Source organism: Cetorhinus maximus, chromosome 3 (genome assembly GCF_964194155.1).
Source record: "Cetorhinus maximus chromosome 3, sCetMax3.hap1.1, whole genome shotgun sequence".
Classification (NCBI taxonomy): domain Eukaryota; kingdom Metazoa; phylum Chordata; class Chondrichthyes; order Lamniformes; family Cetorhinidae; genus Cetorhinus; species Cetorhinus maximus.
The window spans coordinates 147,080,394-147,106,495 of NC_135881.1; the positions used below are offsets into that span (position 1 = coordinate 147,080,394).

The 26,102-nt window shown below is 44.3% G+C and overlaps 1 protein-coding gene across 1 annotated transcript in view; it reads right to left on the reverse strand.

The window, feature by feature from the left end:
• adamts16 (ADAM metallopeptidase with thrombospondin type 1 motif, 16) overlaps positions 1–26,102 on the reverse strand; it is a 335,654-nt gene that overhangs the window by 186,346 nt on the left and 123,206 nt on the right. Inside the window, exons 9-11 of the mRNA XM_078535725.1 lie at positions 25,385–25,522; positions 17,770–17,923; positions 11,961–12,056 (exon numbers count right to left, since the gene is read on the reverse strand). Coding sequence (XP_078391851.1) covers positions 11,961–12,056; positions 17,770–17,923; positions 25,385–25,522 — 388 coding nt within the window. The remainder of the gene's footprint in view (positions 1–11,960; positions 12,057–17,769; positions 17,924–25,384; positions 25,523–26,102) is intronic.

Consider the following 26,102-nt stretch of genomic DNA (forward strand, 5'->3'; position numbering starts at 1 on the left):
TGAATCATGTTGGGCATTTTTCCTTTGCTGGGTGGCCAAGCAGACAGTGCCCATGCTGAGGTCAGCCTGAGTGGGTCATGAGGAGATGAGTTCTCCCCCGCACCATGTGTTGCTCTTAGTCGCACATGACTGGTTTGGGGACAACCTGGAGGAGCTGCAGCTAGGCGCAGACTCAGAACTCCAGGACATGTCCTATTCAGGGTGATGAGATAGTGGAAGGGCAGCCTCAAGGAGTCATGGCAAAGACCCATCTGCTGCCCTCTATGCTGCACGTGATTGCACCTCCTTGCGATGGGAGTAAATACCGTGTGGCTCCTAATGTGATGTACGCAGCATGTGTATGGGGGTGGGGAGCAGGCCTAGCATCTTTGTCTGTGTGATCAGCAGCAGCAGGGTGAGGAGGCCTGATATGTCCCACTCTGGTTGGAGTGTGGCATGCTCGGGCAGAGTCCATGTGCAATTTGCCCTAATGAATGGTCTTCTCTCTTTCTCAGGAGAAGAATGCTCATAACGCCTCCAAGCGTGTGAGGACTGAAGGCGGCCAGGCACACCTCTCTATACTAACCCAGTTCGAGCAGGAAGCCCTTGAGCTGGAGAGGCACCATGCACCCAGGTATACTGGTGTCGGTGAGGCTGGGGTGGCATGGCCAGGTATTTAAGGCCAACAGTGAGGTCCTCCCAACAGACATAGCACTGATGATTGTTAAATTAGTTATTGTTGCAACACTGCTGGGTCATAGAGTCATACAGTCATAGAGGTCTACAGCACAGAAAAAGGCCCAGTCAAACAAGTACCTAACTATTCTAATCCCATTTTCAAGCACTAGGCCTATAGTCTTGTGTGCCATGGCATCGCAAGTGCACATCCAAATACTTGTTAAATGTTAGGAGGGTTCCTGCCTCTACCACCCTTTCAGGCGGTGAGTTCCAGATACCCACCACCCTCTGGGTGAAAAAATTCTTCCTCACATCCCCTCTAAAACTCCTGCCACTTACCTTAAATCTATGCCCCCTGGTTATTGATCCCTCCACCAAGAGGAAAGGCTCCTTCCTGTCTACCCTATCTATGCCCCTCATAACTTTATACACCTCAATCATGTCCCCCCTCAATCTCCTCTGCTCCAGGGAAAATAACCCCATTCTATCTAATCTCTCCTCACAACTAAAATTCTCCAGCCCAGGCAACATCCTGGTAAATCTCCTCTGCACTCTCTCTAGTGCAATCACATCCCTCCCATAATGCAGATTCCAGAACTGCATGCAATACTCTAGCTATAGCCTAACCAGCGTTTTATACAGTTCCGGCATAACCTCCCTGCTCTTATATTCTATGCCCCTCGGCTAATAAAGGCAAGTATCCCATATGCCGCTACCTTAAGGGACCGGTGGACATGCACACCAAGATTCCTCTGATCCTCGGTACTTCCCAGGGTCCTACTATTCATCGTGTATTCCTGTGCCTTGCTTGCCCTGCCCAAATGCATCACCTCACACTTACCCGCATTAAATTCCATTTGCCACTGATCAGTCCATCTGACTAGTGCATCTATATCCTCCTGTAGTCTAAGGGTATCCTCCTCACTATTTCCACCCCAAATACTTTTGTGTCAATTGGTTCTGGAAGGATGAGCACGGAATGAGCCGGGGGGACAGGAATGAAGTTTGTCAGTGTGTGCACGCTAACTGATCCACTGTCCTTGTTCTTCCTTTCAGCATCATCAGAGGGACCGGAAGTCTCACCAGTGTTACACCATTTCCACGAGACAGGCACCAGCGCAGATACGAGCACCTCGGTGGGAATTGCAACATCGGCTAGTTGTCCCCAGGCACAGTGGTGAGGGCACTTCACAGTCGCTGGAGGAGCTGGCAGAGATGGAGAGTGCCCCTAGCACCAGCAGTCGAAGGACTGCAAGTGACCAGGCACATACTCAGTCGGTGCCTGATGATGTGCCTCTGGAGTCATCCGCGACGCAGCAGCTGCAGGGGATGTGGCCAGGTGTGTGGGAGCATCTGGGAGTGATGCATGAGGCTATGCTTGACTTGGTTTCCGTGGTGGAGGAGTCTACGTGGACGCTTGCCGAAGCAATGAGCCATATGTCCAAGCGCCATGCGTCCTCCATGGAGAGTGGCAATTCTCCTGGACAGCCTACTCCAGGAGACCCACCAGGGCTTCCTGGGGATGCGCTCTGACCAACAAGCCCTCACATCGGCATTGACCTCAGCTGGTTACTGCCAGTGTGGGTGATGGTGTGGTCATCAAGCTTCCCAACTTGGTGCCCATCCATCCACGGTGAGCAGGGAGGTCCTAGGCAACCTTACGTTGGCGCAGCAGCTGTCTGTCGTCTCTGCAGGCTCCTCTCAGGGCACTCCAGATGAGGGCACCAGCTCCTCCGCCCCTATGCCAGTGACCATATCATCCAGTGAGGCAGCAACGACTGGGGAGATGCCAGATGTGGTACTTGCAGCTCCCTCCCAGGCGAGGCCAGCATGGGCTCCACGGGCCAGAGAACGACCACCAAGGTCATCAAGGCCAAGAGGACAGCAGAGTCAGCAGGCTGGCTCAGATACCACTCTGAGCGATGGGGCAGCTCCAAGATGTAGCACCAGGAAGTGAAAGCATAAGGCACATTAGGCAAACCACGGGTTTTTCACTGGTGCTTTTATATTGGTCCAAGATTAGGTCCTTATAATTATTTTTGATTGTTTACACTAGTGTCGAAGAATTGTGAGAATTTCTGAATCACACATTAAATGCCAGATGTGTGACCATGGCTGAGGGTGGCTCGTTTCTTCTGCATGTGTATGTTTATGAAAAATGTCATGGGTGTTTCTTTGGACATTCAACTTTATGTACAAGGCCCTATGTTCCTGTTGATGACCTGGCAGATTTTGCACTTATGTGACAAGTATCGAGGTGCCAGACAAGGCTTGCCCTGGTGATCCATCTGTGGTGTGCTAGCTGAAGGTATCCTGGGTGTCCCCTCCTCCCTGGAGTATGCCGGGGTCAGCGTCTACCCCCTCAGCATTTCCCTGTGCGTGTTCATCCTTGGACTCACTGCTGGACTCATCGTGTGCAGCCACAGACACTGCATCTACGTCTTCGTCGTCCACTGTGGCACCCCTTTCCAGCGCAAGATTGTGGAGAGCACAGCATGCAACCACTATCACCCACACACGATCTGGGGGGTACTGGAGTGCGCCCCCTGAGCAGTCCAGGCATCGGAAGCGCCTCTTGAGAAGACCGATGGTTCTCTCCACCACAGCCCTTGTGGAGGCGTGGCTCCTATTGTACCGCTGTTCAGCTTCTGTTCTTGGATGGTGGAGATGCATCATAAGCCACCTTCTGAGGGGATAGCCCTTGTCATCCAGCAGCCATCCATCAAGCCGGACTGGAGCACTGAAGAGCCCCGGCATCTGGGAGTGTCTGAGGATGTAGACTTGTGGGAGCTGCCTGGGTTCCTTGCACAGACTTGTAAAATCAGCATCCTGTCTATCTGCACGTTCATGGAGTGGAATCCCTTCCTGTTGACAAAGGCACTGGGCTCACCTGCTGGCGCCTTGATGGCCACATGTGTGCAGTCTATTGCACCCTGGACGCTGGGAAAGCCAGCAATAGCCGTGAAGCCTCTGGCTCACTGTGTCTGGCTTGCCTGGTCCCAACAGAAGTGGATGAAGGTCAATGCACGCCTGAACAGAGCGTCTGTGACCTGCCGGACACAAGTGTGTACAGCTGATTGGGAGACACCGCAAAGATCACCACCGAGCCCTGGAAGGAGCCAGAGACATAGAAGTTGAGGGGAGCTGTGACCTTCAGAACCACTGGCATGGGGTGTCCACCCACGCAGTTAGGGGAGATCTCAGGCCAAATCATCTGACAGATATAGTTGACTGTCTCCCTTGACAGTCGGCGCCTCCTTCGGCACTGCACCTCAGACACATTGAGGTAGCTGCTTCGCCGCCTGTATATCTTGGCAGCAGGACAGTGGCGTCTTCTGCAGCCCCTTCAGCCTTGGACTACCTCTTGGCCCTGCGGCCCTTGTGCCTGCGCCTGTCCTCCCAAAGGTGGCTCCCCTGGAGGCTGAATGTGCACTCGTGGCCTCCTTCTCCTTCTAGCCCTCCCTTCCTCCTCAGAGGAGCTGCCTCCAGTGGACAGATCAGATTTCATACCCAGGTTAAGGGAAGGCTTCCTGAAAGCTATAGGCCCGGAAAAGATTCCTCACTGCAGAGTGCTGACCTGAAGGTTAAAAGTCCAGAAAAAGCTGCTGGGATGCATTATGAAGTACTGCAGATCACACAGGCAAGTTTAAAATACTTTCTCCAATAAATACTTCACGAAGCAGATTCACGACCCCACTGAACCCTCTTATCCCGCCTGTGGATGAGGTTAATGGAAAAGTCTCCTACCGACCTCACTGTTGCGCCCGTGTGCCGACCCAATGATCGCACGGGCACCCAAAAATCGGCGTCGATTGAAGACTGGAGGGCCTTAACTGGCCCTTCAATTAATGGCGGGAACTTGTCGGACTTCATCGTGCGCCCACCCAGCGAAATATCGCGATGGCGCGCAGTGGCGTAGGGACACTCGCCCAACGTCACCGCGCGTCATTTAACGCGCGGATGTGCGGGGCCTGCCCCTGCCCCCTCCCCCTGCCCCCTCCCCCCCCCTCCCGCACGTCAAACGGAAAATTCTGCCTCAGGTGTCGGGAAAACTGTCCCCATTAAGTTGTGGGCAGGAAGGGCCCGACACAGGAATAAACCTGCCAATGGCGGGATGTCAATTTGGCTCATTAATGAGCCACTTGACAGCAAGTAACCCTGAGCTCACTGGGATTTAGTGGTGGCTCAGGGATTCGATGGGGGGGACACAGCTCTTCCATGCCTCCGAAGGCCGCCCAGCAAACTCCGTTGGGTTTGCCTGAGGCCTCAATTGGAGGGTTGGGGTGGGGGTGGGTGATGGTTGAGTTGGGCAGGGGGGAACTTGCTTTCAGGCATTCAGTATCTGATTGAGAGACGTAACCGGAATAGGAAACCGGTGGGGGGGCACTGAAATCCACCCCCTGCCCATATCCCCAACCCTCCTGCTGCACGCCCCCCACCCCTCCTGAACCCAACCCCCCAAACCCAGCGGTTCAAGGCGGTAGCTCACCACCGCCTTCTCAAGGGCAGTTAGGGATGGGCAATAGATACTGGCCTAGTCAGCGATGCCCACATCCCAAAATGAATTTAAGAAAAAAATCCCACCCCACTCACCTGTTTCCCGGGATCCAGTGGCGATTCTCAGGATGGGCCAGAGAAGCCATTGCTCTTAGTGGCACTGCCGACCATGGCGAACTGCCAGCCTCTGATTGGTGAGCAGCTCGTGGGGGCAAGATTTTCACTCTGCTAGGGCTTAATTGCATGGAAGGCCCAACGCTGGCTAGCTAAGTGCCTGAGAGCATGTAAATTTCATTGGGCCTCCCCCACGGAAGTGACATGGGGCTCTGACTAATGGGGTGGGGTGACGACCCCTGTCACCAGCACTTGATCCCGGCCCATATTTTAGTTGTTGACTTTATGCATTATATTTTACCTTTACCTAATTTTATTCCTCTTAAGAAGCTAGCACACTTATCAATTATCTTTTCACAATGCTGGGTTTCCATAGAAAGCGGTTTATCCACACTTGGAAACTCTAATAGAACATGAGTATTTTAGGAAATGCAAGTGGAAGGTTGGAAAACCACAAGCCTACTTCAGGCTGGAATAAAAATGGAAACCAGAATTAATACTTATTTCTTCTCTACCAAACAGATAATAACACAAAGATATTATCATCCATATTACTAATTTCTTATTACTGAAGTTTGCAAGAAGAGAACAGGTCAAAGAAAAACCTTCAGGTCTCAACAGATTCTTTACACACTGACCATAGTCCTCAATGTCTCAAACATCAGCTGTATAGGCATCAGTTCACACAGTATTTTGTTAAAAGCCAAGTTGTGAAATTTCCAAGCTAATACAATGTAGAAATTTCATATCATGTCACAGGCTGATGTAACACTCATAGAATCACACAGCACAAGAGGCAATTCAACCTATTGTGCCTGTGCTGGCTCTATGTTGTTTTCTTTCTAAAATACAGACAAGAAAAATATGACGAAATGCACAGAGGTTATCATTTATACCAAATGTTAAGAATAACATGATCACTTTGGCTGAAGAGAGAACTGATATTCATAAACCAAGTGTAATGTATCCAAGATTGCTGATGACGCAAAGTTAAGTGGGAAAGTGAGCTGTGAAGGGTTTGCAAAGGATCTAGATAAGTCAAATGATTGGGCAAGGACATGACAGATAGAATATAATATGGGAAAGTGCAAAATTATCCACTTTACAAGGAAAAACAAAAAAAAAAGAATATCTTTTAAATGGTGAAAGATGGGGCAATGCTGCTTTTCAGAAGGATCTGGGTATCCTTGTACATGAATCACAAAGTAAATATGCAGGTACAGCAAGTAATTAGTAAAGTAAATGTTTGTTAGACTTTATTACAAAGGGAGTAGAGTATAAGAGTGAAGCGGTCTCAATGTAATTGTATAGGGCCCTGGTGAGGCTACACCTAGAGTACTGTGTATAGTTATGGTCTCTTTAGCTAAGGAAAGATACACTTGCCATTGAAGGCAATGCATCAAATGTTCACTCAGATGATTGCTGGGATAAGGGGATTGCCCGAGAAGGAGAGATTGAATACACTAGGCCTAAATTCCCTGGAATTTAGAAGACTGTGATCTCATTAAAACTTAAAATTCTTAAAGGACTTGATAGGGTAGATGCTGGAAGTTAAGTTACCCCTGTTTGGGAAATTTAGGACACAGGATCACAGTGTCAGAATAAGGGGTTGGCCATTTAGGACTGAGATGAGGAGAAACTGAACTTAAGAGAGTTGCATGCAAATCTTTGGAATTCTCTAGCTCACAGGGCTGTGGATGCTCAGCCATTGAACATATTCAAGAGATAGGTTTTTGGATGTTGAGAGAAATAAGATGATAGTGATGAGGCAGAGAGTTGGAGCAGGAGTCAGCCATTCAATTTCTTATGCTCTTATCCACACTCAAACCACACAAATCACTGCTTCCCATTGCTCATACCTCCCCTCAGATTGTAAATGTTGCTCTTCTCCTACGTCTCCTACTCCATTGCCAGCTCCACCTTCCCTCCTGATCACATCCTGCCAGTCACTCACTCTCCTGGTCAACAACCACTTCCTGTCACTACATCCACACCTTTCCTTGTCGCCTCATCGCTTTTAAGGGCTTAGCTGAAGGCCGCTATCAGCAACCCAATCTTGGAGGTCTCTTCTCCAGTAAGCTGCATAGGGAGACCCACTAGGTGTCCATAGCTTGCAGGTTCGATGATAATGAAGCCTGGTGCCTGAAATTTGGTTTTGCTCAGGTTTATTTAGTCACATAGAAGAGTCACTCTCTGGGCCCCCGCATGGCTGTCCAGGGCGCAAACAAATTTTTTCCCCCAATTATCTTCCATCAGGTTTCACTCAACTTTGCTGGGAATGCTGTGCTCAGCATGCCTGTGAGCTGAAAAATGGCACAATGCCCTGCCTATTCCAGATGGACATGCGTATGCCCTCTCCAGGGCTAACTGGAAGGTTTAGCAGGAATCTGATAGCACTGACATTCAACAGATACCCCAACCTTTACTGCATGTAGATGGCTAAAATTGACATTGTGTAACATGCCCTTTAAAACAAAAGCACATGGGGCAGAATTTTGCCCTTGGCATGTGGGCTCGGTGGGGGCAGACAGGAGCGGTCAGGAAGCTGACTGCCACCTGCGATCAGGAGCTGCCTCAGGGAGATGAACTGATTTCAAAATAAATATGAAAGATTTTATAAATGTTATGGAACATGATCCCTCATGTGACTATGTCACATGAGCAGGGACATGTTATTAATGGATGAGGTTTCCAAAAAAGTGCAAAGGCCACTTGGCCTTTTCGCCTGCCTGCCAACCGTAAGTTTGGATGGGCAGAGAAAAATTTCTTTAAATTAATTTTTTAATGGCCTTAATAGGCCTTCTAGTTGTTGGCGGGCTCGCTGCCGACTCCGGCACATGCCTGCCGACCAAAATATTGCGTGAGTGTGCGATGATGTCGGGATGCTCGCCCGACGTCATTGCGTGTCACTTTACGCTCGGTTGGATCGGGCGTGCGCTTGCCCAGGAGCTAAAAATGTTACCAATAGAATGGAGCAGAAGCAGGCGTAGGTAGTAATTTTTTATTTGATTGAATATCAGAATATGTTATAGAGCTGATACAGAAAAACCAAATTGAATGGAGTGATAACAAGAGCTTATATTTATATAGCACATTTAACATAATAAAATATCCCTAGGACCATTATAAAACAAAATATGACATGAAGTCACATAAGGGGATATTAGGTCAGATGACCAACAGTTCGGTCAGAGTTGTGGGTTTTCGGAAGTGTCTGAAAGGAGGACAGGAAGGTAGGGGAGATGCAGGAAGGAAATTCCAGAGCTAGGGTCACGGCAACTGAAGGCATGGCCACCAATGGTGGTGGTGATTAAAATCAGGGGTGCTCAAGGGGCCAGAATTAGAGGAGTGCAGATATCACAAAGAGGTATAAAGCGGGGCTAGGGAGAGATGAGGCAATGGAGGTATTTAAAAACAAGGATGAGAACTTTAAAATCAAGATATTGCTTGACTGGGAGCCAATGTAGGTCAGCAAGCACTGTGGGGTGGGGAGGGGGGAAATAGGTGAATGGGGCTTGGTAGGAGTTAGGGCGTGGTTAGCTAAATTTTGGATGGCCTAAAGTATATGGAGGGCAGAATGTGGGAGACCAGTCAGGTGTGCATTGGAATAAACAAGTCTAGAGGAAACAAAGACATAAATGAGGGTTACACAGCAGCAAATACGCTGAGGCAGTGTTGAATTTAGAGGTGAAAATAGGCGGTCTTAGTGATGGCAGGAATAAGTGGTTGGAAGCTCATCTCAGGGTCAAATATGACAAAAAGTTGTGAACTGTCTGGTTTAGTCCTAGACAGTTGCCAGGAGGAGGGATGGAGCCAGTAGCTAGGGACCAGAGTTTGGACAATGGCTTCAGTCTTCCCAATTTTTAACTGGAGGAAATTTCTGCTCATGCAGTGCTATAACCATAAAAAACACTTCTGTATTTGTAGGAGTAAAATACCTCCAAGTAAACCTGGGACTACAGACACGTCATATTTTGATAACCAGCCAACAAGCACTTGGCTTTACAAAGTGCTTAAAATTTAAATCTGGCATAGATGGCTTACTAATTATACACCCATTTAGCTCATTTGTCTTTCATTTCATGCCAAAAAAAATCATTGCAGCTTTTGCATACAATTAACCTGTCACTTAAAAATTATAATCGTGTTGCTCTTTGCTAGAATTCTTAGAAGTAATGCAAGCACAGCAACACCCACTTTGATGTTTTGGCAGCCTACCGTTTTTGAACATGACATCCACTTTTAAACAGTCTCTCAGGAGAATCTTGGTAAATATATTAAAATACATTATTAACAACTCCTGTTCTTTTCTTTTTAAAAATGATTTATTTCTAGGTTGATTAATCTTAACAAAATTCTCAGTTAAATATATTTGGGTTGTGTTCCACTCAATGGAGATATCCACTAAAGGTGCCTCGTCTCAGATTCAACCTCTTCTAACTTTAAGGGCAGAACATTGTGCCCAACGGGCAGGTGTGCGCCCGACCCGACCAAGCATGAAATGACCCGCAATGACGTTGGGTGAGTATCCCAACATCATCGCGCACTCGCGCGATACTTCAGTCAGAGGGTATGCACGGGAGTCAGCAGTGTGCCCGCTGACAATTAAACAGCCTATTAAGGCCCTTAATGAATGAATTAAAATAATTTTTTTTGCTGCCCAGCCAACCTTATGGTTGGCGGGCAGGTGAATCAGCCAGGCGGTCTTTGGGTTTTTTGCGAAACCTCTTCCATGGGTGGGATGAGGTTTTGATCAGTGATAAAAAAATATAAAAATTGTACAGACTCATTTCCAACATGTCCCTGCTCATGTGACAGTCACATGAGGAGACATGTTTTTAACATTTTAAAATTCTTTACTTTTCATTTCAGAAAGGCAGCCCTGTGCGTCAGGGGGCTTTAACTGCACGCACCCGCACGCATACGCGAACTTCCGCTTTGCCCACCTTCCCCTCGCCCCCCCCACCCCAGCAGCTCTGAGCGCTGCAGCGTGTGATTCACACTGGCTGCCCGTTAATTGGCCCGCCAGCATGAAATTGCAGTCGGGGGCCAATTGCGGGCGGCTGTCCATTTCGCAGCCGCTCCGGCTTGTCTTCACCCGACAACCGGAAAATCCTGGCCTAGGGCTTTAGACCAAAAGCATGATATTGAAAAATCAGAACTAGATTATCTACAAAGAGACAATTACAGCACACTGACATTGATTCATGAGGGTGACGCCAGCAACCACCAAATTAATATGTAATTACCACAAAATTGTAATAGTTAGTGAAAACACAGAAAACTGGGATTAGCAGGGTCAGGGTCCATATTTTTAAAAACAAGTATGCTCTCTGTGTGACAAACAGAACAGCTGTCCTGTTACTGTAGATGTGTGTGTGTGCTGGCTATATATTGCTAATAAAGAAACCTTAACGTTTATTTTAAATTATGTCTGTTAATTAAAAACCTTTCATCAGACCGTAATTGTACAATGCAAGGGTGTCTAAAATAGATTTAAAAGACAGCCATAAACAAAAGTTGGATTCAAACAAATTAACATCAGTTAATTAGTTAGGCTTTTTTTTCAAAAAAAACACACTTCTCGTTTTTAAGCAGGCACATCAATAACAGGGATAAAAAAATAACTTTAACATAGACACAAAACAGACGGCTATTTGTTTGTCACCCAATATACATTGGGATATAAAAGCCAAGTTGACTTTTACCCTCAACAGTTCTGTAGAGGCCTATAGAGGTGAGAAAACAAACAAGTCCTAGGTGAATGCATCCTTTGCTAGAAATATGCTGCAGGGTTTCCCCTGGCCTCCATAATTACACTTGTGGTACCCTGGACCAAATTTTGCAAGGCACTGCTCCAAGTGTAGAGCCCTATACTACAGCAGGTCAGAGAATCCGGCCTGATGCTCTCCAGATCAAATTTTCCAATCCTCTTCCCTGTCCACTGAGGATCTGTATTATGAAATTTATCTGTACTTATATTTGGCTCTTGTGCCATATTCATACAACATCTACTGATATCCGTGTGGTTCCAATATGTACTCCAGCCAGCTCACAATGCCAGCAAGGCCCACTATTTTCAACCAACAAAAATTGCCTAATCATACCAACACTAATTTACTGCCATTGAGATAAAACTCACTTTATGTATTCAACTCATTGAGGAAATGTTCTGTGAAATAAAAACCTATAATTTAATGATTTTGCATTTATAATTTTTTTTTCCCCCAAAAATCAAATTCAATTATACTGTTAATAGCAAGCTTGTCTTCAAATTCATTAAAACAATAATTTTGCTTTTGGAAATCATGAAGAATTTTAAAAAGCTCATGGCCATTTAATACTACTGCAGGAAACTGAAGAGGTGAACAATTTTCTGTACAGTAAATAATGTACAGTTTGTTTCAGCCAACTCTGATTAACCTGCATGGGTAGTAATATATTTCCCCGAGTCACCCCGTGTTGAATTTGACCAGAAACGTAGGTTGAATGCTATAACTAAAGGTGTTCATATTGCTGCATCTAAAATTTCTTCATGATTTCCAAAAACAAAGGTGTACTTATAAAAATTCAAAGAAGATTGACTTACCAGTTTCCTTGTAAACCATGTAATAAGTAAAAGAACAAACACATTTTAAAAGGCACAATTCAGAAGCTATTTATCAACTGAAAAGAGCAAAGGGTTACCTTACCCTATTGAGGCCACAAACAGTGCCCTCAGCAGCTGGCATGAATTTTGTTTCACATCTTCGGCCAACTCTATGACACCATAGTGCTTTACAGATATCCTAAGGGATAGAAAATCAATTCCATTACAAGGTTTTCTGAGAACATTCACTGCTAGTGAATTATTGTTTTAAACCTTTAGCTAAGGAATAACAAATGTATTTTAGTATCAACATAGCCAAAGAACACAAGTATTTTTTGGAACAGGGAAAGACCATTTGGCCCAATTAAGGCCATCCATCTTTGCTGGATCAACCCCAGCTTCCTATCTTGTCACTATATCCGTCAGTCACTTCTATGCAGAAATGCTTCCAGTCCTCTCTAAAATCCATGCACACATGGATCATAGAATGGCTGCAGCATAGAAAGAAGCCATTTGGCCAGCCAAGGCCATGTTGGCACTTTGTATTAGTAATTTAGCTAGTCCCACTCCCTGCCTGTTCCCTCATAGCCCTGCAAATCCCACATTAACTTCAAGACAATAATAAACACTTCCGTCTAGATTTTCTGCTACTGTGTAGCTTAGACCAAATAGCTTTTGCTTGATTGCAGACACAAACAAATGGTAGAATAGAATGCTTGCATCCAAATTTCCAAGGTCTGCTCATTAGGATAGCTGCAGATGCAGGATGGATTATGGGAGCACAGCTGCAGTGAGAAAGAAGAAATGTAAATGAAACTCAAAGGAATTAAAAGTGATGTACCACAATGATAGAGGGGTAAAATCCTGAAAGCCTTTGCAAAGTCTAAAGGTGCATTTTGACCTATTATCAGCCTTTGCCAAATCTCGGGAATAAGAGACAGGCAAAAATAAAAGAGAAATAGACCCAATTTTCAGGCACGAGTTTGCAGTTAAGTAACAAGGGTAGCTCTAACTTGATAGCTGCTGAAGGTTAGCTGATGATACAGCAGGGCCTGAATTTTTGGGATAGCAGGATCTCGCTTCCCACCATCTGAAGAGTCACGAGTGCCCCACAGCCATTTCATGCTCAAATGAGCATCAATTGGCTGCAGGCGAGACTTCCGCCCCTCACTTGGGAGGAAGTCCTGCCTTAGAAAGCTGCCAGCCCATCTGATCGGCCGGCAGCTCTCCAGTCCATGCAGCAACAGTGCTGCAGTGGACAGAAGGGGAACTTTAGGGGGACGTCAGAGCCTAAGTCTGGGGAGTTGAGGCCCAGGTAAGTGCAAGAGGTCCCAGGGCAGGAAGGGTAGGAAAGGGCAGGGGCAGTGGGCCAGGGGTACATGAATGGGACAATTGCAGGAGAGGCCAGGAGGTGGGGGGAGAGGTCTGGAGGGCACTGAACCTTAAAGGGGGAGCACGTCCAATAAGAAGGAGACTTCTGCCCCCCCCCATATCATCACTTCCCGCCTGAGATGTAGCCCTGTAGATTTTTGGCCTTCCTCCACGCCAGCTCAATCCTCCTGCCAGCCTAAAAATTGAGGCCCGGCGGGAAATGGCCCGGAAGTGGCTAATAATTGGCCACTTAAGGGCCTCAACTGGGGCAAGTGCAGGCTTCCCACCTGAGGCCTTGCCAGCCCTGTGTAAATTTGCTGTGTGGTCTGGGCAGACGGGAACCTGGAGGGAATCTCATCCCTTCAATTTCATGGTCCCCCCACCCCCACCTAAAATCCTGCCAGTGGGGGAGCATAAAACCCTGGCCTAGGATTTGCAGGAATGTTGGTTATCTGCACCAGTCCATAGCACAATTCTTACAGGTACCAATTCTCACCTATATATGCACATCAGTCCTATGCTATATGGTAACTGCAGAAGTCTTTGGATCAGATGGCATCTTTTGCACCTGGCTATGTGCTGACCCAGATCTTTTGTAGACAGTTCCCCACAGTCACTTCCTGTTTGATATTACCTTGGCAAGTGCACTCAATTAGGAGACAATGGCAGTTGATCATCATGGCATGCCTTCTTTCATGAGTACCACTGAAAACATGAAATATCTTGAGAAAGCACCCCAGAAGGACAGTTTGTGAAGCATTCACAGATCTTCGTGTTGCTTTCAGGTCTGGTGTTCCAGCTTAATTTGGAATAGCGTGGTCTGCACTAATCACATACCTACACCTCTGTCCGCAAATGCAAGTATACAGGCACTAGCAGATCATCATAGAGCACCCCTTTTACAGTCTGAACAGTCTGGTATCAGTTATTTGGCCCTCTTCCAAGTATATAGGAAGATTCCCATATAGAGACAATTTTGCAAGAACAACAAATAATTAGTTTACATCAATTGATACAAAGGCTTGAGGGATGCCAAGTACAAGCAAGATAAAACAAACTTAAGGAAGAAAAATGGGTAATAAATGGCTGAAATACATTTATCCAACCATTACTCTGTCCTTTCCATAATATTGCATATACTTACCACTGCTTAGCATCGCTGAATGAACATTTCATATAAGCATGATTTATATCTAACATCCTACACAGCGGAATGGAGCACAGAAGACCAAGAGCAGACTTAAAAGGACTTTAAGTCATAATGGATTTTGACAGCGTGAATATGGACCATTTCCACTGGTTCAAAAATCACATCGATTTTCTATGTTGATCTGGGGATTTCGGAATGGTACAGTACAGCTGTCACATAATGTGATTGGAGCCCTACTGTACTTAATAAGTCAGATAACATGACCTCAAAGCACGCCCAATAGGTGGAATATTATTGGCTGTTAGGGCCACTCACTTTTTAATACAGAATAAATAAGAGAAGCTGTGACATGAAATGTGATCCATTATCAAAGTCATTGATTTATGGTAACTGAATAATCTTTTCTATAACACAGTATTCTATTATATTTTCCCAGTGGGATAAAATAGTGCATGAAAGCCATAATTAATTTTCCCTAATTATTATATATTCCTTTATCTACATATCAGACTCATCTTTTACATTTGTTAAAGCTCAGGATACACAAGGAAATGGTAGGCAACAAGTAATAGATTGGTGACAAATATGTGGCGTTATGGATTTTTTTGCAGCAGTCGGGGATAATGGATGTGCTTTGATTAATAAACATTTAGTTGCTCAGATATGACTGGTAATTCAACAGATTAGGCTTCATTTAAGACAACCATTTGATAATCTGCTGTTAGATACTTACAGATGTGGGTGAGCCAACAGCATTGCTTGTCCAATGATGTTGCCCCAAGGCACAAATCACTTTCAGATTCATGCCTCATTTTATTATTTGATGGATGAACCATCAGCATGACTCAGACTCGCAAGTGGACTTCTCACACAGCAGAGAGATTTTGGGCAGATATGACATTGATTCCCAGTTCCTAATGGTCGGCACCTCTTAAAGGGAGATGAATTGTTCATTGTGGAGTACAACCGAAGGCTGCTTGTTTACAGCAAGACAAAAACTGTTGACTGAAGGAACACCCGGATTCTCTAATAATGCCCTAGAAGCTTTAGTGGAGAAGTAAGAAGGAAGGATATCATGTTTCCACCAGATGTGAGAAAGGTGTCCTGTCAAACAGCAATGGAAGGATTGTCTGAGCTAGCGAAGTATGTATATGCCAGAAGATTATACCCTCTGACCCAGAAGGAGTGTAAAAAGAGATCAATGGCTTGACATAGACTATCTAGTTAAGGCTCCTATTTATTACTGCTATCCTGCATCAGTTTGTTCTGACAGTATCAACAAAAATATTGGCACTGCCCACTTCACATTCGTCCCATCCAATCATTGCAACGGCCTTCAGCGGCCCTCCTCATACTGCTGCTTCCATACTCTACCAGTTCCTCCTTAAGCAATTACTTCCCTTGCACATAACTGATGCTTCTTAATAACACAAAGCTTTCATAGGATCACATACAGATCTTCAGCTCACTTCAATGTGCCACGCACCAACACAATCAACATTCTTTTCGCAGGACAAACTAGCACATAATTCCAGGGAGAACCCCTGCACAGGAGGAGGTACTCCTTCATTTCACAATACTGCCAGCTGCTAAAAACGCTTCTATGGATATCCTGGACAGGGAGAGCAGGAACATATGTACAGAGCAAGGCAAGAGGATTCGTACTACAGAATGTTGGCTCTGCAACCATCCATTTCCTTTGTCACTTAACTATCCTCCTCACTCAATCTACTGATGCTCCATTGAGAAAGTACTGTTTTGCAACACTATCACCTCTAGGTACTAACCATTTTCTCTATTCTCTCTTTCCAGATCCTGATGAAGTCCAGGGACCATTGGCAGAAGAAGTGGAGGAGGAGGAAGAATCTGCAAGTGAAGATGCACCATCACTCACTCTTCTCTTGCAAGCACCAGCTTGTAAATTGGCATCACTCAACCTTTAGGACTTGACTGAGAGTTGTCAGAGCTGAATGAGGCAGAATGTATCAAAGCCTAAAATGTTGCCAGCCTCTTAACTGATCTACAAATCAATTTACTCAATGGAGAAAAACAAAGTTGACATTTTGAGTCCTCATGACCCTTCAGCAGAACTAAGTAAAAATAGGAGAGGGGTGAAATATAAGCTGGTTTAAGGTGGTCCCCCACCCCAACCTTAAACCAGCTTATATTTCACCCCTCTCCTATTTTTACTTAGTTCTGCTGAAGGGTCATGAGGACTCAAAACGTCAACTTTGTTCTTCTCCGCCGATGCTGCCAGACCTGCTGAGTTTTTCCAGGTAATTCTGTTTTTGTTTTGGATTTCCAGCATCCGCAATTTTTTGTTTTTATTTTTGTTTTTATCAATTTACTCAATGCTAGATCAATATAAATGTCGGTTATCTGTCGGCTAAAAGGATGCCCATATGTGCCATATAGCTCTGCAATGGAGAGACTCCGGGGGTTGAAATTGGGATGCATTCCACCCATTTCTTGGACATAAAATAACCACAATATTGACAAGTTTAGCTCTGGGACAGCCTGGAACCCAATCTGCACATGCATTCAGGCCACTCATAAAATCTCAGACACATTTTTCGGGTATCCCCAGCAGCCACTGAAAATGGGCTGCCTGTTTTAGGTCCCCTTGTCAAAACTGGTGGTGATGAGGGCAAGAACTAGGTTTTTTCAACTTGGTATTCTTTAGCTTTTCCTGTACCTGTCAACAAAAGACAACTTTATTCATTTTTAAAAAAAATTCAGAAGTCAATGCTGTGAAGCTGTGGCAATTTTTGGTCAAAAAGTATTTTGAACGATTTAATTGATTCACATTTTTTTAATTGATAGGTTCTCTACCTCATTCAAGATTGCTTGTGGATTTTGCTGGTCATACTGGCTATTTTCATAAATCCTTAGTTGTATCCCCCAGCAGTTTTCTAACTATTTTTCTTATTTGTACGTCCTCTATCTCTTTAATTCTTATTTGCTGCCATTTTATTTTGGGTCAATTAGTAAAAGTGTTGCAATGGAATTGCGATGGCAGAAATATAACAAGCAGGGAGTGTGAGCTAAACATAATACAGCATACATTGTAGGTAAATATTCTCAAGGAAACCTGATATTATGGATCACAATAAGTATTTTTAATAAAAGTTTCTGTGAATTAGGAAGCAATCAATTCATTAAAAAATAAAGATTGACTGTAGGAACAACGTTTAATTCAACGAGCTGTAACAACACTTCAGGTTTGTGAGGTTTCTTTGAAAGCTTTTTCCATTCAAGGTACTGATAATCCTTACCAATTAATTCTGGATTACAAACTAAATCTTGATCATCCAGTGGGTAACTGACAGAAAAAAGGTAAGCTTCTGCTCAATGCCAACAAAACAATTAAAATTCAAGAGCATTTTCTTGCCTTTTTAAAATCTAGCCTGCAGAGTTTGGCCTTCTCCCCAAACTGCCACTTGCATTGTGTGTCGGCATCATAGAGTTCTCCTGGCAGCTTGTCCGGGTATCTGTACTCCTTTGCTGGCTTTGGTTCATCAACAAGACAAGTTGCCTGGGAAGTGCTGCATACAAGTGGTTTAAAAAGATTAAATGCTGCAGTCTCTGCAGTACTTACAAAACACTAAACACATTTTACCAGTGAAAACTTTGTTTCAAAAAGTAAAATGCGTGACAATTGGACTCAAGATCATCATGCTTTTGTGAAGCACTGAATTAACATTTAAATAACTCAAACTGATAACTATTGTTATAGTTTTAATTTCTCCACTCCCAAAATGCTAAATTGTGCAAAATACTTTAACTCATTATAAAATTCACAATAACAGTAATCTTGTGACATTACAATCTTCTAAATAGGTTTAGGCTAAATTCAACTGTAGTTTGATTTTCATCTACTCCAAAAATTAAGCTAAATATTATGTTAGCAAGCAAACAACTGGGGAAATGTTTACTTCCATTTTAAAGGCATCCATGTTATTTGCAACATATTATTTTGTATAATAGATGTGATGAAATAGTGCAGCTAGAGGCAACTATAAGGCAGGCCTGGAAAAACTGTTAAGGCATCGTCATCCAACAAGTATCCTACCCCTCAATGCCAGCACTAGCAACCTTATTTAATCAATGATGGACACGTCTGTGTTTAAATGTGTGTGTACAATGGCAAGGGTTCTAATTTTATTGTGCATAGTGAGATGCACAGACTGTACATTCATTGCCATACACAAAAACAAATTATGCCAGATATTTTACAATGAGCACTTAGGGGTAGAACAAAGTTTATACTCCAACTTAATAAGTTATTCAAGAAAATGTGGATTTCACCTTGTATGTCTCACGATTTGTAATTCCAAACCAGTGAAGAAGATTAAATACATTATTCAGCATGTCACAAATCTGCTGGAGTAGTTACATCCCTCATACAGAGATAGGCCACCGGTAAACATGTGTCAAACAGATTATTTGAATGGACAAGCTGGGGCTTTGGTTTGGACCCAAGATTCTTGGCATCTGTGCTATCTTTTCTTTAGCAATTGTACATGGGAACTACATACCTATAGGGGCAGGGTTAAAGCTAGGTGGAGATTCTTGGCACTATTTGGAAATTCATATTAATTTATTCAGGAGTCCCACTTCAGGTTTTAAGGACAAACTGCTCAGTTTAGTGGTGAACATATAATAACTGAAGTGCATTAATAATTCAGATTTTTGAGTATTTTACTTATATATTTACATTTAATCACATGTAATTATATAACATCAAATTCAGTTGCTGGAAGATGAGTCATAATAATCACATAATTTCGGAGCATAATGACAGATTAAGAAAGTGTTTAATGTCCTGTTTGATATGAATGTGGCATAATTCCACACTAGTACTTAGATACCAGTATAAAATCAGTTAGGAAAGTTGTAAAAGGAAACTACATTCTAACGACAAAATGAAAATAGTAAAGATGCTGGAAATCTGAAATGAATACAGAAAATTCTGGAAGTACACAACAGGTCAGGCAGCACCTATGGAGAGAAACAGAGAGGTGAGTATTACTCGGTCCTCTGGTAGAAAAGTCAGCCTTGTGCCAAACGACTTTAAAAAGGGCTGTCCCACAGCAATATGAATCTGGGGGCAGCCATAATAAGTTGAGCGTGGGACTTCTGCCCCTCAGGGAAAGGATGTCCCGCCCTTGAGAGCTGATGGCCAATTTGATTGGCTGACAGCTGAGTGGTCTCAGCAGTGCCAGAGTTCAGTAGTGGCCACTGCTGGGACTACAAGGAGTCCAGAGAAGGAAGAAGGTGGATGGGTTTTAGGTCAGGAGGGATCCCTAGGGAGCGGGGAGGGGAATGCGGTTTAAGGGGGCTGAGTTCAGGAGATCAGGGGTGAAGGCACAAAAGAGGGTTTCCCTCAATGGGCACAGGGCACCTCTCCTGTGGAGGTACCCTCTCCCCTTCCTTCCTTCCTTTAGCCCAAGGTTGTGAATGTGCGAGCTGGCTTTCTTCGTTCTGCCTTCCCCACCCAACATATTATAGTGGCAGAATTGGAATGAGGCCCTTACTGCCTATTGGTAGTCCAGTTAAGGGTGTCAATAGGCCTAAGGGTGGGTGGGCTGTCTGACACCTTAACCACCCACTGTAGTATGGGGGAACAGCTCAGTGATGGGTGAGCCATTCATCCTAATTTACGTGGCCCCTGCCTGCAAGTACATCGGCAGGAAGCTGTAAAACTCCCCCCAGAGTTGACATTTCAAGTTGATGACCCTCCATGTTGCCTGATTATATCAAGAATTTTCTGCTTTTATTTATGTTAAAAATGCAGACGGGGTCCTTGGTTTTATTAATAGAGGAATAGATAGAAAAAACAAGGAAATTATGCTAACCCTTAACAAAAGCTAACTTGTGTTATCTTACAAGGTCAGCGTTGATAGTGGGGAAAAACTTTAACAATGAATGACCCATTTCATAATCTCCATTAGCATTTTGGGTTACTGAATCAAGTTGAATTTTCAGCTCAGCGGGTGGGCGTGATGGGCCCCCGACCGTGATTTCACGGGCAATTAACAGCCAGCCAGCATGAAGCGCGCACTGAAAAGCTCAGTGCTGCCAGGGTGGGGGTGGGAGGAGGGTGGACGATGACGTCAATGTGGGCAAATGCTGACAGAAAGCTCCCTGAAGGCACAGCTGCCTCAGGGAGCTGAAGACCTGAAACCCCGGAAATAAAGTTTTTGTTAAAGTTTTTTTTGCACCCAATCAGTGTAAAATTCAGCCCAAAGAGTTGTATTGAAGGTAAAATAATTACTTTGCTTTTCTGTTTGAACATCTCCAAACATGCCACATTGTTATAGAGGTGGGCCATAGGGGTTAGAAGCTTTCTTTGTTTGATTTATCTGTGCATGTCCGCTGACAGAAGCAAGCAGTTCAGATTGGGGAACAGATAGAGGCAATTGCAGTATTTGGTTTTGGTGTAGACTACAGCTCACTGGAATGGAGAGAGCCAGGAGGAGATGATTATTAGTCAGGCCAGCACTTTAATCAGAGAAAATATGAACTTGTTCACATTGTGGAATGTGGGTGAGATTCAAGCTCAGTTTAGATTTCATGAGGGAAAAAATAGCAGGAAGATGTGCCTAGCTTGTAGCTAGAGGAAGACATCTACAGTGGTCTTCACAGAGCCTTGTGGCAGAAAGCAGTCAGCAGTGTTAGCTTGGAAAGCTGTGGGGAGGCAGTTGAGTATCAACCAGCAATCAGAACAAGGTATCCATAGTCTTGAAGTCTTAAAAAGTTAGCTAAAAAAGCTAATGGAAGAACCCCATAAAAGTCTTAACTCGCTCATTGTCCTGTCAGAGTGTCACAGAGGAGCAACATAAGCGAATCACAGGGAAGCAGCCAGGTTCTGTGACCAGGATTTGGAGCTCTTGGTCCATGAGGTTGAAGACCAGAGGGAGAGATATCCTCTTTGTAATGGCCAGAGGGATACCCTCTTTGTAACAGCCAGAAGGAGGGATAACCTCTTTGTAACGGCTCGAGGGAGGGATACCCTCTTTGTAACAGCCGGATCCAGTAGGGAGAAGGGACCTCTGGCTGTTCCAAAGAAAGCTTGGCAGGACATTGGCAGCACAGCAGGGGAATATTCACCATCTTGGATTCAGTGTCACAAGCGGTTTCACGACCTGCTGCGTTCAGGCAGGGTGAGTTGTTTGCTAGAAACACACAGTTATCTCTATGATGGGTGTCAGCTGCCTGACACATCAACTGGAACCCACTTGGCACGTACCTCCCCTCTAACAAGGACGAAAAATGGACTGTTGTATGTCCCAGCATTCCTGGGCTGGCATGTGAATGCCCAAAGTGACAGAGTGTCAAACTGATGAGGCTGGTCCCTGGATGTCAGATTCAATGTCCTTATATCCCTCTGTGTTGTTTACTTGCAGGAGAAGAGGGATCACAATGCTAAGAGGATGGCCTGGCCCGGGAGTGGGTGTGTGATCCTCAGGGTGATTCATCCCATTGAGGAGAGGGTCATGGCTGCCCTCTGAGGCCAATATCAAAGATTGCAAACACCCACTGCAGCTGCTAAACACGGTATTATTGGCACCTTTGAGCATGGCCTCATTGGTGGGGGTGATGGTTATTCAGCATGGGGGAGGTGGAGTGAGCAGAATGGGAATTTGGTGCATGGTTGAACATGAAGGAAAGTTTTCGGGCCGAGGGTGCAGTTAATATGGCTGTTCGAGCAACATGTATGCTCACAGTGACCACGGCCTATACTAATATCTCCTGTTGTGTCTCAAACAGAACCCATCGCAATTCACCCACCCCCCACAGAGCCAGCTCATCCCTTGGCATCAGGAGGAAGAAGCGGTGTCCGAAGATGAACCGTCACATCTGACCAAACCACACTCCATCAACACAGATACGAGTACCTCGGAGTAATGTATCGCGTGTGGTGTCAGTGGCACAGGGTGAAGGGCACCACACCTGAGTTCAGGAGGAGGTGAGGATGGTGTGTGACTTGGAGGGGAACTTGCAAATGGTGGTGTTCCCATGCATCTGCTGCCCTTGTCCTTCTTGGTGGTAGAAGTCACAAGTTTGGAAGGTGCTGTCTGAGGAGTTTTAGTGAGTTCCTGCAGTACATCTTGTAGATGTACACACTGCTGCTATTGTGCATCGGTGGTGGAGGGAGTGAATATTTAAGGTGGTGGATGGGGTGCCAATCAAGTGGGCTGCTTTGTCCTGGATGGTGTCAAACTTCTTGAGGGTTGTTGGAGCTGCACTCATCCAGGCAAATGGTGAGTATTCCAACACACTCCTGACTTGTGCCTTGTAAATGCTGGACAGGCTTTGGGGCGTCAGGAGGTGAGTTGCTAACCAGGTGAGTTCGGCCCCAGCTGGAGTATTGCATCCAGTTCTGGCAACTCACTTTAGGAAAGAGGTGAAGACATTGGAGAGAGTGCAGAAAAGTTTCACAAGAATGGTTCCAGAGATGAGGAAGTTCAGTTATGATAACAGATTGGAAAAGCTGGGAATGATTACCTTGGAGAAGAGAAGACTGAGAGGAGATTTGATGGAGGCATTCAAAGCCTTGAGGGGTCTGGACAGAAACCGTTCCCAGTCGTGAAAGCACCAAGAACAAGAGGACGCAGTTATATAGTAATTGGAAAAAGACGCAAAGGCGACATGAGGAAAAACTTTTTCATGCAGCAAGTGCTTCAGGTCTTTAATGCACTGTTTGAGAGTGTGGTAGAAGCAGATTCAATCAAGGCATTCAAAAGGGAGTTAGATTGTTATTTGAAAAGGAAGAATGTGCAGAGTTACAGGGAGAAGGCAAGGGAACGGCACTAGGTAAATAGTGGATTTGGAGAGCCAGTGCAGACACAATGGGCCGAATGGACTCCTTCTACAAATGTAACAATTCTGTGAATCACTGCACCACTGAGGAGAATTAAAGAGAATTCTGGAGGGCTGTGGCAGACCTGTGGATTGGTTCCCATAGAAGTGAATGAACCTTCAAGTTTGTTAGAATGTATAAGGGAATTCTTGGGGGTGGGGAAGTAAAAAGTAGAACAGAGTTCATTGCATAAGTCTTTATATGCTTCAGTGTTAAGTTAATTGTGCTTGCTCTGTTTAATTCTTATATGTAATAAAGTTTGTTTTATATTTAAAAATGTGAAATCTTGTGGCATACTTCTGTCTGTTAATCACTGGTTCTATAGGTTGCTCTTTCAATGCTAACAGTCCCTAACAGGATTATATTTACTGCTCTCAATGCAGTCTCCTCTACATTGAATGGAATGGACTAAATGTAGATTGGGCGATCACTTTGCTGAGCATCTCCATTCAGTCTGCAAGTGTGACCCTGAGCTTCTGGTCACTTTCCATTTTAACTTTTTTGCCTCACTACTAACACCGATCTCTTGATCTCCTACACTGTTCCAAGGAAATTCAAAGGAAGCTCAAGGAACAGCAACACCTCTTTCGAATAGGCACCTTTCAGCCTCTGAACTCATCAATTTCAGATCATAACCACGGCTCCCATTTCTTCAAGTAGCAGCTGCTGGTAATAGCCATTTACAGCTCCTGCGCACCCATCTTTTGTCTTTGAACTTATTGCCACCAGTCGCTTTTGTCTTACACCATCGTCCCTTTTGCCATTTATTCGGTACTGTTTCCACCCTATCACAGAACTATCCCTGTGTCAGTGTCAACTGTGGCTCTGTGGGTATCACTCTCGTCTCGGAAGCAGACAGTCGAGGTTCAAGTTGCATTCCAGAGAATTGAACACAAAAATCTAGGCTGACACTCCAGGACAACAATGAGGGAGTGCGGTACTGTTGGAGGTGCCATATTTCGGATAAGGCATTAAGCCAAGGCCCTGCGTGTCTGCTCTTTCAGGTGGACATAAAAGATCCTATCGCACTATTTCTAAGGGGGGGGAGTTATCTTCAGAGTCCTGGCATATAATTATCCTTCAATCAACATCACGAAAAAAGAAACAGATTATCTGGTAATTATCACACTGCTGTTTGTGGGAGTTTGCTATGAGCAGATTTGCTGCTGTGTTTCCTACTTTAAATGTACTTCATTGGCCATAAAGTGCTTTGCCATGTCCCAAGGTAGTGAGCGGTGCTATATTAATACCGATCATTATTCCTTTTTTCCCCTCCTGCCCAACAACTGCCCCCCAACTTCTTAACTTGCCTCTGCTTGTTTAAAAACTGCTAAACCGCCAATTTCTTCCAGTTCTGACAAAAGGTCATTGATCTGAAATGTTAATTCGCTTTCTCTCTTCACAGATGCTGACTGGCTGAATATTTCCAACATTTTCTGTTTTTTATTCTATATTCTAAAGATACAAAGTCTTTCAAAAATACTACACCTGAATCAATAACCAACATACATACTAGCATCTAATCACGCATATCAACACTTATTCGGAATGCACACACACAAGAAATGATACCATCTTACTCAGCATGTACAGACACAGAGCACGAGGTGGAGGGAGCTTTTGTTTTGAACTACAGCATAAACAGACCATCAGCAAATGTTGCCCAAAGTGTGGCAACTTCCAGAGATAGTGGGTGCTTCAATGTAATAACTGCATATTTTAACACAGAGCACTTTCTTGTTCCTATAAAGTAAGGTTTACTCCAAAAGTAAAGTTGACTTGCAATCAAGGTATGTATTTATATAATGACTATTCATATCAATATGTCCCCAGTTACTTCATGCATAATGGGTAATGGTCTGACTTTGGCTCTCAGAAGGAATCCTTGGCAGTCAGGAGTGTACATCAGAAATTCAGGTGTGAAATTAACTGAAATCATGCCAATGCCTCCAAATTTCTATTATGTGCCCCTAAGTGTCAAGGCTTCCTGTGACAGTTCAAAGTGAGACAATTACCCCATCAATGAATTATTGCAAATCTACATACGGATTGAGTTAACTCAGGCTAATTCTTTGTAGAATACAAGGGTCTAGACATACTGTTTAAATGCATTAAAATATGCAATAAGTCAATTCTGTACCTTAGAAACTTATATAGATATTGCCGACTACAGGCTGACCATGAGAAGACCCCATTGTGGCCTGCAAGCGTTGGTGACATGATATTGCCCTCTGACTTCTTGCATACATTCCCTTCTCCATCATGAATCATACCAAAACTGGAGGGAAAAATGGGAAGTTTAGTTAAAATTAAAAAAAAGCTTTTTCCAAAACCTTTGACATTAGGACACCCATAGTATATGTAACAGATAAGAATACAAAGAAGATGGGATAAATCTCTAAACACCAACGTTGACTCCTTGGTTCAGACGAAACATTTTCTGCAAAGAAGAAAAGATATTAATTAGGAAACAAAAATGCTTAGTTAAAGGTTAAGCTTCATTCAATTTTAGATAAACAAGATATAAATGTTCAGCTTTTAAAGGCATTATCGTTGCGTGCTTTGTAAAGTATCAGATTTTATTTTATTCCTTCTAATTAAACTTAGCACCTAAACACACACTTAGCTCCTAACAGAAGAGTTTAAACATCCAATTACAACTGCGGTGAATTGAAAATAATGGAGGCACATTACTGTGCTTAAATCAAATGTATACATGAATAGTTTATTTCAGACAAAATGCAAATTAAAATGGACTTCCTATGTTCAATGCCCAAAAAACATACGGCATAGATGCAAAAGAACAGTGAACAGTACTAACTGTACACAGGAAGTTAGATACATTTACCACACCTGAA